The 16,021-nt window shown below is 40.5% G+C and overlaps 1 protein-coding gene across 1 annotated transcript in view; it reads left to right on the top strand.

The window, feature by feature from the left end:
* Positions 1–16,021, top strand: part of LRRC49 (leucine rich repeat containing 49) — a 123,867-nt gene that overhangs the window by 45,308 nt on the left and 62,538 nt on the right. Inside the window, exon 10 of the mRNA XM_054043082.1 lies at positions 13,782–13,929. Coding sequence (XP_053899057.1) covers positions 13,782–13,929 — 148 coding nt within the window. The remainder of the gene's footprint in view (positions 1–13,781; positions 13,930–16,021) is intronic.

Genomic DNA, 16,021 nt, shown 5'->3' with positions numbered 1-16,021 from the left:
GACACAACTAATCTTTCTAAAAAGTTCTTTTTGTGGTTTCCTGAAGGCGTTTGCTTTTGTTTGTTTTTGCATTCTGCATATACAGACACTCCCCGATTTACGCAATCGTTCCATTCCGGAAAGCCTTGCGTAACCCGAATTTTATGTAAGTCAGAAACGTATATTGTGCAATCATAAAAAAACAAACAATTACAACATTTTCTGCTCTAAATCAATCTTCTTTCGCTTACAAACTGTTCCTGCACACTTGCTATCACTTGGTCGCTTTCCAGGAATGATTTGAATGAAATAATAGAGTGAAATAACAGAAATACAGTATCACTGAAATAACACGAGGCTGTGAGAGCGCAAAGCCTTCCCTTGTAGGAGATGCTACTGCTGTATTCCTCCGCACACCGCACTACAGTACAGTACTTTGTGTTTTCGTACGCTACGCAATATTTTCCACAACTTGAAAATTTTATTTATGCCGTATGGAACTTTTTTATTTTGCGGAGTGGAAATTAAGCCACAGAGCAATTGAGGGTAAAAATTTCAAACTTGGCTCCTAAACCTATGCAGCAAAAAGGCCTAATTTTCAAAGGTGCAGAGCACATGGATTGACTTCAATATGAGCTGCCAGGTGCTCAGCACCTCTGAAAATCAGGCTATTATTTTAGGTCCCTTAATGTGGATTTAGTTGCCTACCTTTATTACGAACATTTTCAGACCTATGTGCCAAGAGGTGTAGGTACTTAGATATATATTTAGATACTGTAACTAATTTTTCAGAGGTGCTAAACATCCCTAGCTTCTCTTGATGTCTATGGAATCTAAGGGTGCTCAGCACTTTTCAAAATGAGACCACTTATTTAAGTGTCTTATTTTGGCCAGCCACAACGGACACTTTTTGCCTAAGTGAACTTATCCAAGGCCATGAGAACTGTCACCTGCCACCTTTTCAGATTTTTCCATCAATAAAGGAAAAGGATACAGACTCTGCATCTTAAAATAAAATTTTACATACAGGGTAGGTCAGTCATCTTTTAGTATAGCCTGATGTAGCATTGCTGCATGGATGTCTTAGAATGAGCTAATTGTCAGGGATGAAGTATTTTGTTTTTGCCTAGGTGGAAAGCCCAGGTTTAGGTTTAAAAAACAAACAAACCCTGTATTCCTTTCAGTTGTCCCCTTGATGTCCACGGAATGTGTTTCAGGTCTCAGTAATCTGTAACAATACCTCTTGTGTTCTACCATTTTCTTCTCTATTTCAGGGATCTGTACCCAATTAACAATATAGTAGAGCTTTCTCACTGTTTATGCCCAGTTCTTGGGAGAAAATGTCTTAAAAAAAGATCAGACTCAAAAAACTTGTAGTCTGCTATCTTTCACCTTACTGGGAACCCTAGCACGTAAACATTTATTCCTTACATTTGATTCTTCAGACTTCTGATTTTTGCATGAAAGATTATTGTATTTATTATTTATTTAGATTAAAATAATAAAAATATGCTTGTCCAAGAGACTGTGCACCCTAACACGTCAATAATACATTATTTTAGTAAATACTTTATCTTGGACAAAAGAAGCTTCTAGTGTTGCTATTGACTTTTTCTACAGTCTCCAGCCATCCTAAAGTTAGTGGTACTTTGCCTTCTAGATTACTGACTCTTTATGGGCTTTTTGTTTTTTATTTTTTTCCACTACAGTTTGCAAATGATCTTTCTCAGCCTGAAGACAGAACTTTAATTCCCCAGTTCAAGCAGTGTAGAAGAAATTAGGCATAAAGATGATTGTATATCACAGGACTCTTACATTGTTTGTAGCTTAGAGAAAGTTTGTCTTTAATGATCAGTTAATGTCCATACTGATAGTTAGGAGCAAAGGTTGTTCCCACATTAATGAAAACACTTCAGACCCCAAACAAAATATATAATCTATAAGAACCCTTCTCCCTTAAATATTCCAGCCAGGAGCCCCCTGTCTTCAGAGCTCAGGACTTCCTCAAACTCCAGTCCTGGGGCCAGTAACTTATTTTTAAACTTAATGTAGAGCTCTTTTGTGCATTAGAAATAAAATCCCTTTCTCACTTTTTTTTTTTAAAGGGGTGGAGGACATCAGAATGAAGTTGTATGTCTGTAGGACAGTTTAAAAACTGGTACCCTCCTGATAATATTTATCTTAGGGGTCTTTTTAGATTAATGTTTAACAGAATGATTAGAGCAGGATGCACTGATAGAACGTACGAAGTAATAATACAAAATACTCTGCACAACTAAATTATACTATTTTTGGAGCGGGGTATAGTTAAGATTCCAGATCCCTAACAATATATACACTGAAACCTTCCTAAGAGATCACCCTTATTACATAGCTTCCTGCCCTAAGAGACCTCCTAAAAGTATTAAGTACAGTTCTGTTCCATCTTTTATTACAAGATCAGTGTTTATTGATCCCTTGAGTGATTGCTTAACTTAAAAACGAATAATACACTTTTAAATACAATATTTTAAAATCATATCAAACCACCAGCACATAAAGCAAGTGTAATTTTGCACTCCTCCTTGGCCTTAGTGGCCTAGTTCTGCTCCCATTGAAATCAGTAACAAAACTCTCATTGACTTGAGTGGGGCAAGATTGATTCTTAGGTGCTTATGTTGTTAACTGTTGCAGGAAATCACAGAATCAGATTTGTTCAATAAGTGAAGGAGGAATTATTTTAATGCAGTTATTCAGTCCGCAAATATGTCTATTTAGGTTTTCATATTGTGCTTAACACCATTTTGTCTGATCATCAGAAATATCATTGATGTAAGATTGTGAACAGTTTTGTTCTATTTACAGACATTCTTGCATAACAAACTTTTAGAAGCAAACAAATTTTGTAATAAATAATAATTTTACAGAAAATACACTATTTCCCTTTGGATTACGGAATTACCAGCGACGTGGTCAGAATGTGTTGCAGACTATTGGCCTGATCATAAAGATGTTTTCATGCATGAATAATCCCACTGAAATTGTTGAGGCTGCTCAGATCAATAAAGTTACTCAGGAGGAAATGGAGTTGAGCCTCGTATTGCACTGTATTTTTTCCAACAGACTGATCAGCTTTAAAGGTTAATTGAGATGCTTTTTATAATTATCAAAGGTCACGTTTGTTTCTCTTGCATCATTTGATCATATCAGAAACACCCGGCATAATGCTGGAATCTGCATTCTCTTAATTCCTTTTCCTGTTTTAGGTGGTTTTAACATGGCCAAGTGTAGCAAGAAAAGGCCACAATTCCAAAATATAGTTTTAGCAGGTAACTAAATGAGTAAATACCCTTTAATTTTAAACTGTATTTATTTGTAATTTTAAATCTTCATGTGTATTCCTTAACTGAGTTTTGAATCTTTTATAGTTTTTTATTAACTTAAAAATAATTTTAGTTCAGTATTATGTCCAGCAAAAATCTAAATTGATAATTCTTAGAATTGCATAGTAGCATGTTTAAGCATTTCTTAGCTTAATGAAGCATAACCAAGGTATTTTACCAGACCTTAATTTTAAACAAAATATTTGATGAGTAGTAAAAATAGAAATACATAATTTTTGTTATAAAACAAGCAATTTGATTATATAACTAAATAACATTAAAGAATTTGATGCCATAGTTTGACTCATGTCTGCCTTGCTCATGCTCATTCTCACTTTGTAATTGAGTTGAGAATAATACCTTAGAATATCTTTTAAAGTCAGTAAAAGTGATTATTGTGGAGTTCATTACGTTAATGAAACTGGCAGAAACGTATACAAAATATTTTTGAAGTCTATGGTAAAGTTAAATAGATCTAAAATTGAGTTTTTAATTTAGTTTCAAGAAAATTGTACATTTATCTTTTTTCCCACTGACACAATTTCAATAAACAAAAGGATACATATTGATAACTAAGTCCAGTTATTGCCTGCATCTTTACATGCTTCCCCACTAAATCTTTTTTCTTAAAAAATATATTTCCTCCAATTTCTTTTATAACTCTGCTGTTATACTCTTAGCAATTTCAAAATAAAACTTTGAAAAGGTCTCAGTTTCACCCAGATATGGAGCACAAACATTTTGGAGGTCTTGAAAACGTTCATGAGACAAGAAAACCATTTTCTGCCCAGCTCTATAGCTAAGTCATTAGAGGGAGAGAGAGGTCCTCCTTCATGGCTTGCCTGTCATATGAGAGGAAATTGTCCCAATGTTTATGGTCCAATGCCCCTTACCATCTCCTGCCTCAAACAGGAAATTGAGCCATCTTCTGGGAAGTAGAACATTTTAAACTTACTGAAAAGTTGGTTTATTTTCCTTTAGCGAGAAGATTGTATATATTACTGTTATTTAAAAAACCCTGTGTAGTTTGTAAAGTAGCTTATTTAAACAAATACTGTATTAAAATATTTTATGATTAGCCTGGAATTCTTGATACCTTTAAACACTGGACATGGTCAACGTTATGAATTTCACAGGGAGAATCTCAATCCTTCCTCCTCAAGAATGGTAAGACAATCCTTCCTCTCGTGTTTTTTGTGGGTTAATTAGGAAAAATATATTTCATTATATGTCAAGAATGGCTTAGTATTTATTATTTTTTATCAAAGAAAATCTTTAGTAGTAGTAATGTTCTTCTATCATTTGTAAATATTTTTGGAATGTTATGTCACCAAAGTAATTTGGGGAGATCCTTGCAGAATCTGTTGTTAGAGAAGTGATAATATCAAATATATCTTTTTTTTTTCTTCTTAAAAGGTCCGTTTAAACATGCACGTATAGGTCATAGTCAAAACCAACAGCTAATTAGAGAATAATGGTTACAGTACTTCATTCGGTTGCGGGAAATATTTTACTACTCATAGTCTGTATTGTTTGTGCATTTGTATTACAGGTGGATATATATATAGCTCTTTGTAGATCTCCAGAGTTTAGTTCATGATGGCTGGCATATCTAGGATATAGGAACATTTTTTCCTGCTCTAATTAGAGAAGGACCTCTTGGTCCTGCTAGTGAAGGCAGGGGGCTGGACTTGATGACCTTTCAGGGTCCCTTCCAGTTCTAGGAGATGGGATATCTCCATTTATATTATTATAAGAAAAAAATTGAACAAGTCATTAGAGCCTTTAAGAACATGTTTAATTTGGTATATGATAGCTTGTGTGCTGTTTTTTCAGTGGAAGTTTGAACTGTAGTGCCCTTTTTTTTGGGGAAAACCCCCCACTACTTCGAGGATTGTCCCTGTGGGTGCTCCACTTTAAGTGAATCTGCACCCTTGCTCTTGTAATCGGAGATTTTTAGTAGCAGTGCCTTGTGGGTTGCACCTGTGTTGTCCCTGTCTCGCGCTGTCTCAGGTGGTTACATAGCGCTGTGCGACCAAACCTCCTTCAGTTCCTTCTCTATGGCTCTTGGCTTGAGACTGAGCAATTGGCAGCACCTCTGAGCTTATCATAGTCTAGCTTTAACTTTAGAATACTGGTTAATCAATAATTAAGTCAATATTTTACTACCCTACCTTTTCCCCATTCATTCTTTCTTAAAATAAAATCTTATCTTTGGACTTAAATTTTCAGTTATTAGGATACCCCTTAGTGTAGTATAGTTACCCTCCCTCTTGGGAGAAACCCTATTCTAAGGGGCATGCCCGGCTCCCCGTTCTCAGTGTGTCCGCTGCCTTGGCTAAACACACATACCACAAAAGTGCTCACACTGCCACAATCTCAAGGCTCACGCTAGGAAAGCAAGGGACCTACACCTAAAACTTCTCATGACGGAGAAGTCTCTGTACCCAGCGTCCGATTCAGGATCACAGACCCCTTCTGGGCATTGATCTCCAACGGTGGCATCTGACAGAGGTTCATCAACACCCTCTCAGAGGAAGGAGCACTCCGCTAAAAAGGTGACAAAGAAGCAGGTGCCAACCTCCCTTCCTCGTGAATCTGCCAAAAAGAGACATTCCCCAATCTGTCATACCCTATTGGTATAGACCGCACCAGGACCATCAACCTCTGAGGTAGTGGGACCATCCAGTACCATGGGTACTGTGCGAGCCAAAGACCCTAAGCGGGCTGGCTTGGAAAAAGACACTAAAGGGAAACCTACTAGCCATGTCTCGGTACTGCTGGAGACGCTCAAACATGTGGCACCAAGCAGCTTGGCCGCACTACAGTTTATGGTGCCACCTTCTGCCTCCACAGCTCATAGCACATGACCGTTGACACCGACAACTGCGGTAAAGGCATCGATACCACCGACAACACCCTCCTTGGTACCAATGCTCTTGGTACTGCAGCAATTTCTCTGCCATAAAGATCTTCTGGTCTCCTTGGCACTGGAATCTCCACTCCTTGGTACTAACCTCACTCCAGCACACTTGGTACTGTGCCAACTTACCACCCCACCCAGATCAGCTCCTCCTTTATCCAGTGATGATGATGATATCGGGGAAATCTTGCCTTTCCATACAGCTACCAGACCAGGTCTGCCAAAGCACATGAATACCACCCCAGACCTGAAACTCAAGGAAGGTACAGACGCCATGGATGCTGCCACCTATGCCATTTCCACCACAGTGGCCATACTGGGACCCATGGGCAACGTACCACCAACACTATCCTTAGCTTCCCAGTCCACCCAAGGAGAGGTTGAGGCATTCTCCATCACCCTCTGAACCTCCAGAAGAGGCAGTAGAGGAATTGGAGAAGATTTCAGATCAGGAAGTCACACCAGCTGCCAATTTTTCATCCTCTTCTCCAGATGAAGCTATCATGCCCCCACCACCCACAATGGGGGATGACTTTATACAGGATTGCAGATTTCCTGGCGATACTGCTGGAAGAAGTGGTGGAGTCCCAACATAAGTTGCTGGACATTCTTCAGACTTCAAGATTGCCTTCCCAATAAACAAGGTTCTCATGGACCCAGCCAAGACCATCTGGCAGACCCCAGCAACAATTCTGCCCACCTGCAAAAGTGTGGATAAAAAATGCTGTATCCTTTCCAAAGGGATGGCATTTCTATATTCACACCCTACACCAAACTCTCTGGTGGTAGAGACCATGAATGAGCGGGGCAGACAGTCCCATTCCAGATCCACCCCAGATGACAGGGACTCTCTGGAAGCTACTGCCTCTTTGCCCTGATGCAGATTTACCACTCTAGTCAATCTAATCACCACAAGTCAGCCCACAGACATTGGCCAGGATCTGCCTCCAACTCTTAGGGCACATGTTAGTGATGACATTTGTCGTCAAATATTCCAGACTGCATATGCGATGCTTGCAAGGCTGGCTCAGGACAGTGTATATTCCACACAGACACAGCATAAACAAGCGTCTTATGATGCCAACCAAAGAACAAATTATCTACGTTGGTGGACTCAACCACACAATGTTTGCACAGGAGTTCCCTTCATACAGACCCTTCCATCAATGATACTCACAGACGTTTCTCTGCTAGGTTGCGGGGCTGGGATGGGGGGAGGCACACCTGCACAAGCACATGATTCAAGGCCTCTGGTCCCCATCGGAATCAACACTACACATAAACCAGCTGGAGCTGTGGGCAGTCCGCAGTGCATGCTCACACTTTCTACCCATGATCAGGGACAAGGCCATATAGGTTCTGATAGACCACGTCACTTTTATGTTTTATATAAACCGATAAGTAGGGTGCACAGAAGCCATGCTACTATGGAACTGGTGCATCCTCCACAACACTGACATCTCAACCTCCTACCTACAGGCTGTCAAAACACCACTACAGATGCACTGAGCAGAAAATTTTCCTAGGCCCACAAGTGGGAAATGAACACCAGAGTACTACAGAGCATATTCAAACACTGGGGAGTCTCAGCTATAGGCCTCTTTGTGACAACCCAAAATGCCAAGTGCCCATACTTTTGCTTTTCTCGTCAGATGGGATGCACCCCTATTAATCACCTTTTCCCCTGACCCCTCTCCTATTCCAGAGTCATACATAAGATCAGGACCGACAACACCAGAGTCATTTTTGAAAAACCCTTACCCCCCACCCTCCGTGGCCCAGACAAATGTGGTTTCCTTACCTCTTGAAGATGGCTGTGCACCCACCATGAACTCTTTCCCTTTTACCACATCTCCTGTCTCAGGACGCAGGCCAGGTCTACCACCCAAACCTGGCAAGACTCGACCGGAAGGCATGACCACTCCATGATTCCGAGACAGTGAAATGACCTGTTCAGAGGAGGAAAGGGACATTCTTTTAAACAGCAGAAAGTCTGGCATATCTGTCTGCACAATTTGGAAGAGATTCCATACATGGTGCCAGCATAGACAAACAGTGGCGACTACCTCTCCTTTACCACTGGTACTGGACTACATACTGGAACTTAAGAAATCTGGTCTCTCAATGAGCTCGATCAGAGTATACCTCACAGCAATCTCGGCGTTCAACGCAAAGTGGACGAGTTCTCGATCTTCGCCCACCTGACCATTAAACGCTTTCTCAAGGGTCTTTATAACCTTTACCCTGAAATACAAGCCCCTACTCCATCATGAGACCTCAATCTGGTGCTGCGATGCATTACTGGACCCCCTTTTAAACCATTAGCGATGTGTTCACTTCTCCATCTCTTGATGAAGGCGGCCATTCTCATTGCTATCACATCCGCTCAATGAGAAACGGGGCCATCATAGCACCCCCCCCATGCACAATATTTTTCAAAAACAAAGTTACCCTAAGACCAGACACCCAAATTTTTACATAAAGTAGTTTCCTCATTCCATTTGAATTAACCCATCCATCTCCCATCATTCTTCCCAGAACCTCACGGAAATAACAAGAAGCAATGCTTCACACCCTGAATGTCCGAGGGTGCTAACATTTTACATTGAGAGGACAAAGGCTTTCAGAAAGTCACCAAAGTTATTTCTTTCCATCACGGAATGATCTAAGGGAGACGCCATGTACAAACAGAGGCTGTCTAAATGGCTCTCCGGCTGCATTGACTTTTGCTATTGCCATCATCAGCTACAACCTCCACTGGGGACTTGCACACACTTCACCAGACCACTCTCTGCCTCAGTAGCCTTCCTCAACAATGTGCCCATTATGGACATCTGTAAATCAGCAATCTGGGCGTCGGCTCATACATTCACCCAGCATTATGCCATAGAGCAGCACATGTCATCAGACGCTTTATTTGGACATACAGTTTTATCATCCACCACCACTGCAACTCCAAAGCCCCTCCCTTCCACCAAGAGGCACTGCTCTACAGTCACCGAAAGTGGAGCACCCATAGGGACACTCGTCGAAGAATGAGAAGATTAATCACCCTGTGAGTAACTGAGGTTCTTCAATATGGTTGTCCCTGTGAGTGCTCCACTACTTTCCCTTCTCCCCTCTACTTCGGAGTTTTTTTCACACCATGGACTCTGCAGTCATTCACAGTCACAAAAACCTGTGGGAGAACACTTCAACCTCCCTGGACACACAATAGCAGATTTAAATGTAGCCATCCTGCAGCAAAAAAACTTCAGGACCAGACTTCAAAGAAAAACTGCTGAGCTTCAATTCATTTGCAAATTTGACACCATCAGCTCAGGATTAAACAAAGACTGTGAATGGCTAGCCAACTACAAAAGCAGTTTCTCCTCCCTTGGTGTTTACACCTCAACTGCTAGAAGAGGGCCTCATCCTCCCTGATTAAACTAACCTCATTATCTCTAGACTAATTCTTGCCTGCATATTTATACCTGTCTCTGCAAATTTCCACTACGTTCATCTGATGAAGTGGATATTCACCCACGAAAGCTTATGCTCCAATACGTCTGCTAGTCTATAAGGTGCCACAGGACTCTCTGTCAGTGAAATGCTGGTTCTGTTGAAGTCAGTGGCAAAACTTCCACTGATTTTATTAGGGCCAGGTTTTCACATTAGGTATTTAAAGCTTTTAGCTGATCAGTTTCCCTTCATTAAAATATAGTTAGATGTGAAAGGATGTTGCTTTTCCCCTTTGCCAAGTAACTCCTTTGTTTAGATCTTATGGTGCTCCATCACATGGGTTCATTCTTGTAGGTGCTATATCCATTAGTTTGTTGTTACACAGAAGTGTGATAGAAAACGTAATAAAGCTTGGTGTCATTTATTTTGTAAAATTCTTTGAGGCCCTCAGAAAGAAGACATTATAGAAGTGCAAAATGTAATTATTAACAAATCCCAATAGTCTTTTCTTCTCTGTTCTTCATTGCTTATATCATTTCTCAAATAATTTCACCAGCACGAGTTTCATTATCCAGTTTTAGCGCAGTGGGTATTACTAAAACTTTTTGCACGTAGTGCTATTCATCCACTCCTTGAGTGCACCTTTTATGTAGCTCATTGTGTTATATTTTTCAGCAACATATCACTATGTGAAACCTGTTTTGCCCAGTTATTAATTTTTTATACTAACATTTGTTTTTGTAAGTTGTTTTAAATCGGCAAGACTTAATATAGTGTATTTAGAAATATGTATCTTGGGATAAAGAAGTAGCTTTTGTTTTGATCTTGTGAGTCACAAAGGACAGCATACCAAAGCAGTTCTTGCTGAATGGAATGTAGATGTATTTACAGTCTAGTCATATGTGTCCTGTAGATCTATAAGGTAGATCAAGCTGTCGGTTGAGAAATGTGGAAAATGCAGCACTGAAACAACTACTTATTCATAAAACTAGCAACTGGATGGAGAAAATACTTTTTTAAAGTTTACCAAAAGAGGAAGCATTTAATACAGAAGATATTTGTAATCTTTTATACTGTGGTCGCAAGTATTAACGGCATGATTATTAGATAATAACATGATGCTTTAACACTACCATGGTTTTCCATGGTCATGTAATTGCCCTGGGCTGATATTTAAATCATAGCACTTGTGTATATTAAAGAATCATAGTTTAAATCAGGGGTGGGCAAACTTTGTGGCCCAAGGGCCACATCTGGGAATAGAAATTGTATGGCAGGCCATGAATGCTCACAAAATTGGGGTTGGGGGTGCGGGAGGGCTCTGGTTCGGGGTGCAGGCTCCAGGGTGGGGTCAGAAATGAGGAGTTCAGGGTGCAGAATGGGGCTCCGGGCTGGGGCGAGGGAGTAGAGTGAAGGGGAGGGCTCTGGCTGGGGGTGTGGGCTCTGGAATGGGGCTGGGGATGAGGAGTTTGGGGTGTTGGAGTGTGCTCCAGGCTGGGATGGAGGGATTCGGATGGTGGGAGGGGGATCCTAGCTGGGGCAGAGGGTTGGGGAGAGGCTCAGGGGTGCTGGCTCTGGGCGGCACTTACCTCAAGCAACTTCCGGAAGCAGCGGCATGTCCCTTCTCCGGCTCCTACATGGAGGTGCGGCGAGGCAGCTCTGCACGCTGCCCTGTCCGCAGGCACTGCCCCTGCAGCTCCCATTGGAGCGCCAGAGGGGGTCATTGGAGCACATAGGAGCCAGAGGGGGACCATGACGCTGCTTCCAGGAGCCTCGTGGAGCAGCCCCTAACCCTGATCCCTGGCTGGAGCGCCAGAGGAGGGCCATGTCATGGCCTCCGGGAGCCACATGGAGCAGCCCCTGACCCTGCGCCCCCCGGGGCTGGAGCGGGGCAAGCCCCAGACTCCACTTCCCAGTGGGAGCTTGAGGGCTGGCTTAAAATGGCTGGTGGGCTGGATCCAGTCCGTGGGCCATAGTTTGCCCACCCCTTGTTTAAATAGTTGGCTTTTAAAAGAGGGGATTTATCATTCACAGAAACTCTGTAAGGATTTGCTTATAGACATTCTGCTGCACTGTTCTGTAGAGCCCTGCAAATCTGCGGATATCCGTTTTATATCCAGGGACCATTTTTGTGGATTGTGGATCAGATGCAGATACAAATTTTGTATCCGCACAAAGGTCTACTGTTATGGGGTGGTAAGGCATCTCATATGATGTCTCGCCCAGGATTTGCAGGAGGCCTGGCCATCTGCATGGAGGCCTTGGACCTCTCCTATGGCTCTGGTCTCCAGTGTCTGCAATGGAGCCATACTTGCAAGGTCCCCTTTTGGCTGAAGTTTCTGTAGGGTGCACAATATTTTTTGTTGCCCTCTAGGAGGATGAAGGCATCAGAGCCCTTTTTCTGCATGGAGTGGTCTTCCATACACAGATCGAAGCGGCAGCATGTTGTTATACCTTCATATAGAAATGTTTTTGCTATTGTTTACAATGTTTATCTTAGAACATTTGGATTTTTCCACTGTCTGATTTTCCTTTTCTGACTGATTAGAAAGGGTGTCTTGAATCTGTCTCTCCACTTCTCAAAGGAGTCTTCTTGTATTTTCATATAGTATTTGTTTTTTATCTAGACCAGCACCTAGCCAGGTTTCAATGAAATTTCGGCAGCCATAGTTTTACATAGAGGACATATAAATGTACATAATAATACGATTGGAAATGTCCTTCAGATGCTGGCAAGCGTAGGCTCTTATCTAACTAATGGCATTTAAGAAAAATATCCATCAACTTCTGATATACTCAGAAACATGAAATATTAGCAGAACTTCACTAATCTGCACATTTTATAATACACACAAACATCAGTTGTCTTTGCACTCTTCTCAGAAAATATATAAATAGATGAGCACTGTACTAAGGTCTTATTACTAAGAATTTATTTTTTACAAAATATTTGAGCAGTGCGTGTTCTTGGACATTATTAAATATCAGAAAAAAAGATGTGTGTCAAAATAAAGGAACAACGTATATTTTATGATACAGGGATCCTGAATTAATTTCTTATTTTGCTTTAATTCACACAATTCAGCAGTTTGGAACAGGGGGGAGGGATAGCTCAGTGGTTTGAGCATTGGCCTGCTAAACCCAGGGTCGTAAATTCAGTCCTTGAGGGGGGCCATTTAGGGATATGGGGCAAAAATCTGTCTAGGGATTGGGCCTGCTTTGAGCACGGGTTTGGACTAGATGACCTCCTGAGGTCCCTTCCAGCCCTGATATTCTGTGATTCTAATTAGGTAAAAAAATGCTGCCATATCTTATATTTTAAGATCTTGAAAAAATCCAAACTACTGTGCAAACTATGTAAAAAGGAATCCCTTCACCCACCACTGAATCAGCTTCCGTTAAAGTGAATTATGGCAGATGTTTAGCAGTGCTGAGAAGCTCTATATAATATTTTTAGGACAGTAAATTAAGAAAAATAACATCTTTCTCCAATGCTGGTGGTGGGGAAATTTACTTAGGCAAAATTAAGTATTCAAAGTAAAATTTAGCCAAGAAAATGACAATCATTCTTATTTTGGGGGTTATAATGCCTGCAAGTGGTTATGAACTTCAGTTTTCTGATTCTTCCAAGAGACAATATCTTGTGAATACAGGCTAACGTCATGTTATAAATAGTAAATGCATCTTGTAACTCCTTTTCTATTATTATTTTTATTATTTTATTTTAATTGACATCAACCAATATATAAAGATATAAAATGAAGAGCAATAGTGTTATCAAATCATGAAATTAATTGAGCAAGGATAGTTTTTGTTGCTACTCCTTACTTATTTTTTAAATGCCTTGTTGAAATATTTGCTTGCCATGTTCAGAGATCCTGTTTCAAAAAACTACCAATTCCTAAAGAATTAGTGATAGAGGAGAGGGAAGCAAGAACAATTCATATTCATTTGTAACACGCTTTTGATGCAAGCATATTTAGCGTTTAGAGAATGCCTTCCTGTAGTTTGTATGTCTTTGTGAAGAAAATTGATTCCTCAGTTGCGTTAAAAGCAATTCCCTTTTTTATGTGCAGTTTTGACAACATTCTGTGCCTTGCTGATTCCTCATCCCTGTCTGATATCACCCTTGATGGCAATCCAATAGCTCAGGAGACATGGTACAAGAACACTATTCTTCATCATATGATGCAGCTCCGACAGTTAGATATGAAGAGAATCACGGTAAGGAACTTTCTGAAAAAGTATTCATCAGATACTGTAAGCATTAAAATTGGCAAATAGGATTGCTAGGTTCTATGTATGGAAAAACTTGTACGTTATATCTACCTGTGAATAACTTGAACATTACAATATTGTAACTTGTTTTTCTTTTATACTACATGAGTATGTATTTTTCTTGCTCAACTCGAACACATTTATTTTTATTCACCCATACCGTGACAACTGTTCCCTAACAACAGTAAAGAATATCAGAGGTGTTTTCTTCTAAATGTTGAACAAAGAATGTTATTACAATAAGGAAAATCTATTCTCTCTAAAACTACTGACTCCTTGGTTCAGTACAGTGCTTCTGCCTAGAACCTTCCCCATCCCAGTCATTCCTGGCTTCCTTCTGCAGATTTAAGTAACAGTACATGTCCTCACAACCACTATATTGGTGAGTTATCACCTGTTGGAAGAACAAGCCCTCTGTTAATACCTTTAACTAACTAGGCCCACATCCTTGTTGAGTTCCTCAGCTCTGTTATGTCTGATCTCTGCCAGCTTTTTGTCCCATAGTTGTCTTAAAATCCACAGTATTGTTAAGCACTCAAGGCCCCCCACCCCCCTAAAAAAAGAATTGCCCCCATGAGATTTATTTATATCATTCGTTATGTGCCTTCTGGTTTTTGAGCCTTACGGTTTCACATTTTCAAGCTTTTCCCACAATTATGAGGACTTAAAATTCTGTTGTTTTTTGTTTTGTTTTTTAAATGAAAGCTGAGTTTCTCACATATATGACTTCAGGAGCTAGGTCTGTAAGAAAAATACCAAATATCATGAGGCTCATGATAAAATTGAGTGGGCAACACTGAATTCAGGTGTTCTGAGTGGCAACCGCATGTTGCACTGGTATACACTGGGCAATATCTAGCTTGATGTTTCTATGAGTGGTCATTGTCTAACTTCACTTGATGAATGGACCAAAACTCTACTTGGATTGTAATTTTTTTCTCCTTTATTGGATGGCCCACCTGAATATCCTGAATTCCCCAGTCTTGCTTTGCCTTGCAGACAACTAATAGACCTGGTCATTGCTCTTTTAGAAATTCCTTCATTTCTTCTGCAAGAAAGTTGTAGAAGCTGCTGGTCTGAAAATTATTTATAGTGGGTGCTCTTACTCCATATTCCCCTTCATTTCTGTTTGGCATGTCATCTCTGCTGGCAAAAGTTTTCATTGAAGTGAGAGCAGAGGCTAAGGGTAACATTTTTCAAAAGCACCTAAGTCCTGTTAACTTCCTATGAGACTTTGGCTCCTAAGTCATGTTTGGACTGTGAAAATATTACCCTCGGGCTGCAAGTGTATATCTCTTGTCCACACCAGTTCCAGTTAAGAAAAACAAACCTATCCAATTGTTTAACCTGTAGATAAATCGCATCCCAAGAGAAAGTCTTTAGCTCTTCCCCCCCCTCAAACTTCAGTTGATAAAATAAACTGAACCTTTTTGGATGACACACTTTGTAAGTTTTTTTTTTTTTTTTTTTTTTCCCCTCTCAAAGCAGGAAAATGGCCCTTTTCTGCCATCTACCATTGAGAAAAGTAAATAAAAGATATCCTTTTTACAACAGTTTGCAGATATGTAGAAAACATGTCTAAATTTGAATTGAATATGGTGCAGCTTTATAAGTAGGCTTCGCAGAATTCATTTTTTTGTAATTTCGATAACATTGATGTTTTGGTTTTAAGCATTTTTTTGTTTTTTATCTATATACATTTTCACAGTTGCAGGAAATTATGGGGTTTTTGTGATGGGGTATACAAATCTAACACTGGGCCCAAAGGAGTTAAAGGGCAGTACTGGGCCCATGTAGTCCTGCCCTGCCAGGTCTACAGAGCGTGCTCTGACTGGAGGTACAGGTTAAAAAGAAGCTCAGAAATCCAGGCAATGAGAGGGAGAGCAAACAGTCTGGGGGAAAGGCAGGCTAGTCTCTTGAAAGCCACACTGAAGGCTGAGCTTGAGATGGGACCATGGTGTTGGTGAGCCCCAAAGGCAGTGCTTTCTCTAACCTATCTCTCGCCCACACCTTTTTTCTTCTGAGAACCAACAGGTCC

This window comes from Malaclemys terrapin, chromosome 10, assembly GCF_027887155.1.
Source record: "Malaclemys terrapin pileata isolate rMalTer1 chromosome 10, rMalTer1.hap1, whole genome shotgun sequence".
In the NCBI taxonomy this organism is placed as follows: domain Eukaryota; kingdom Metazoa; phylum Chordata; order Testudines; family Emydidae; genus Malaclemys; species Malaclemys terrapin.
The sequence above is the reverse complement of the archived record's forward strand: the minus strand, read 5'-3'. Positions and strand labels throughout refer to the sequence as shown.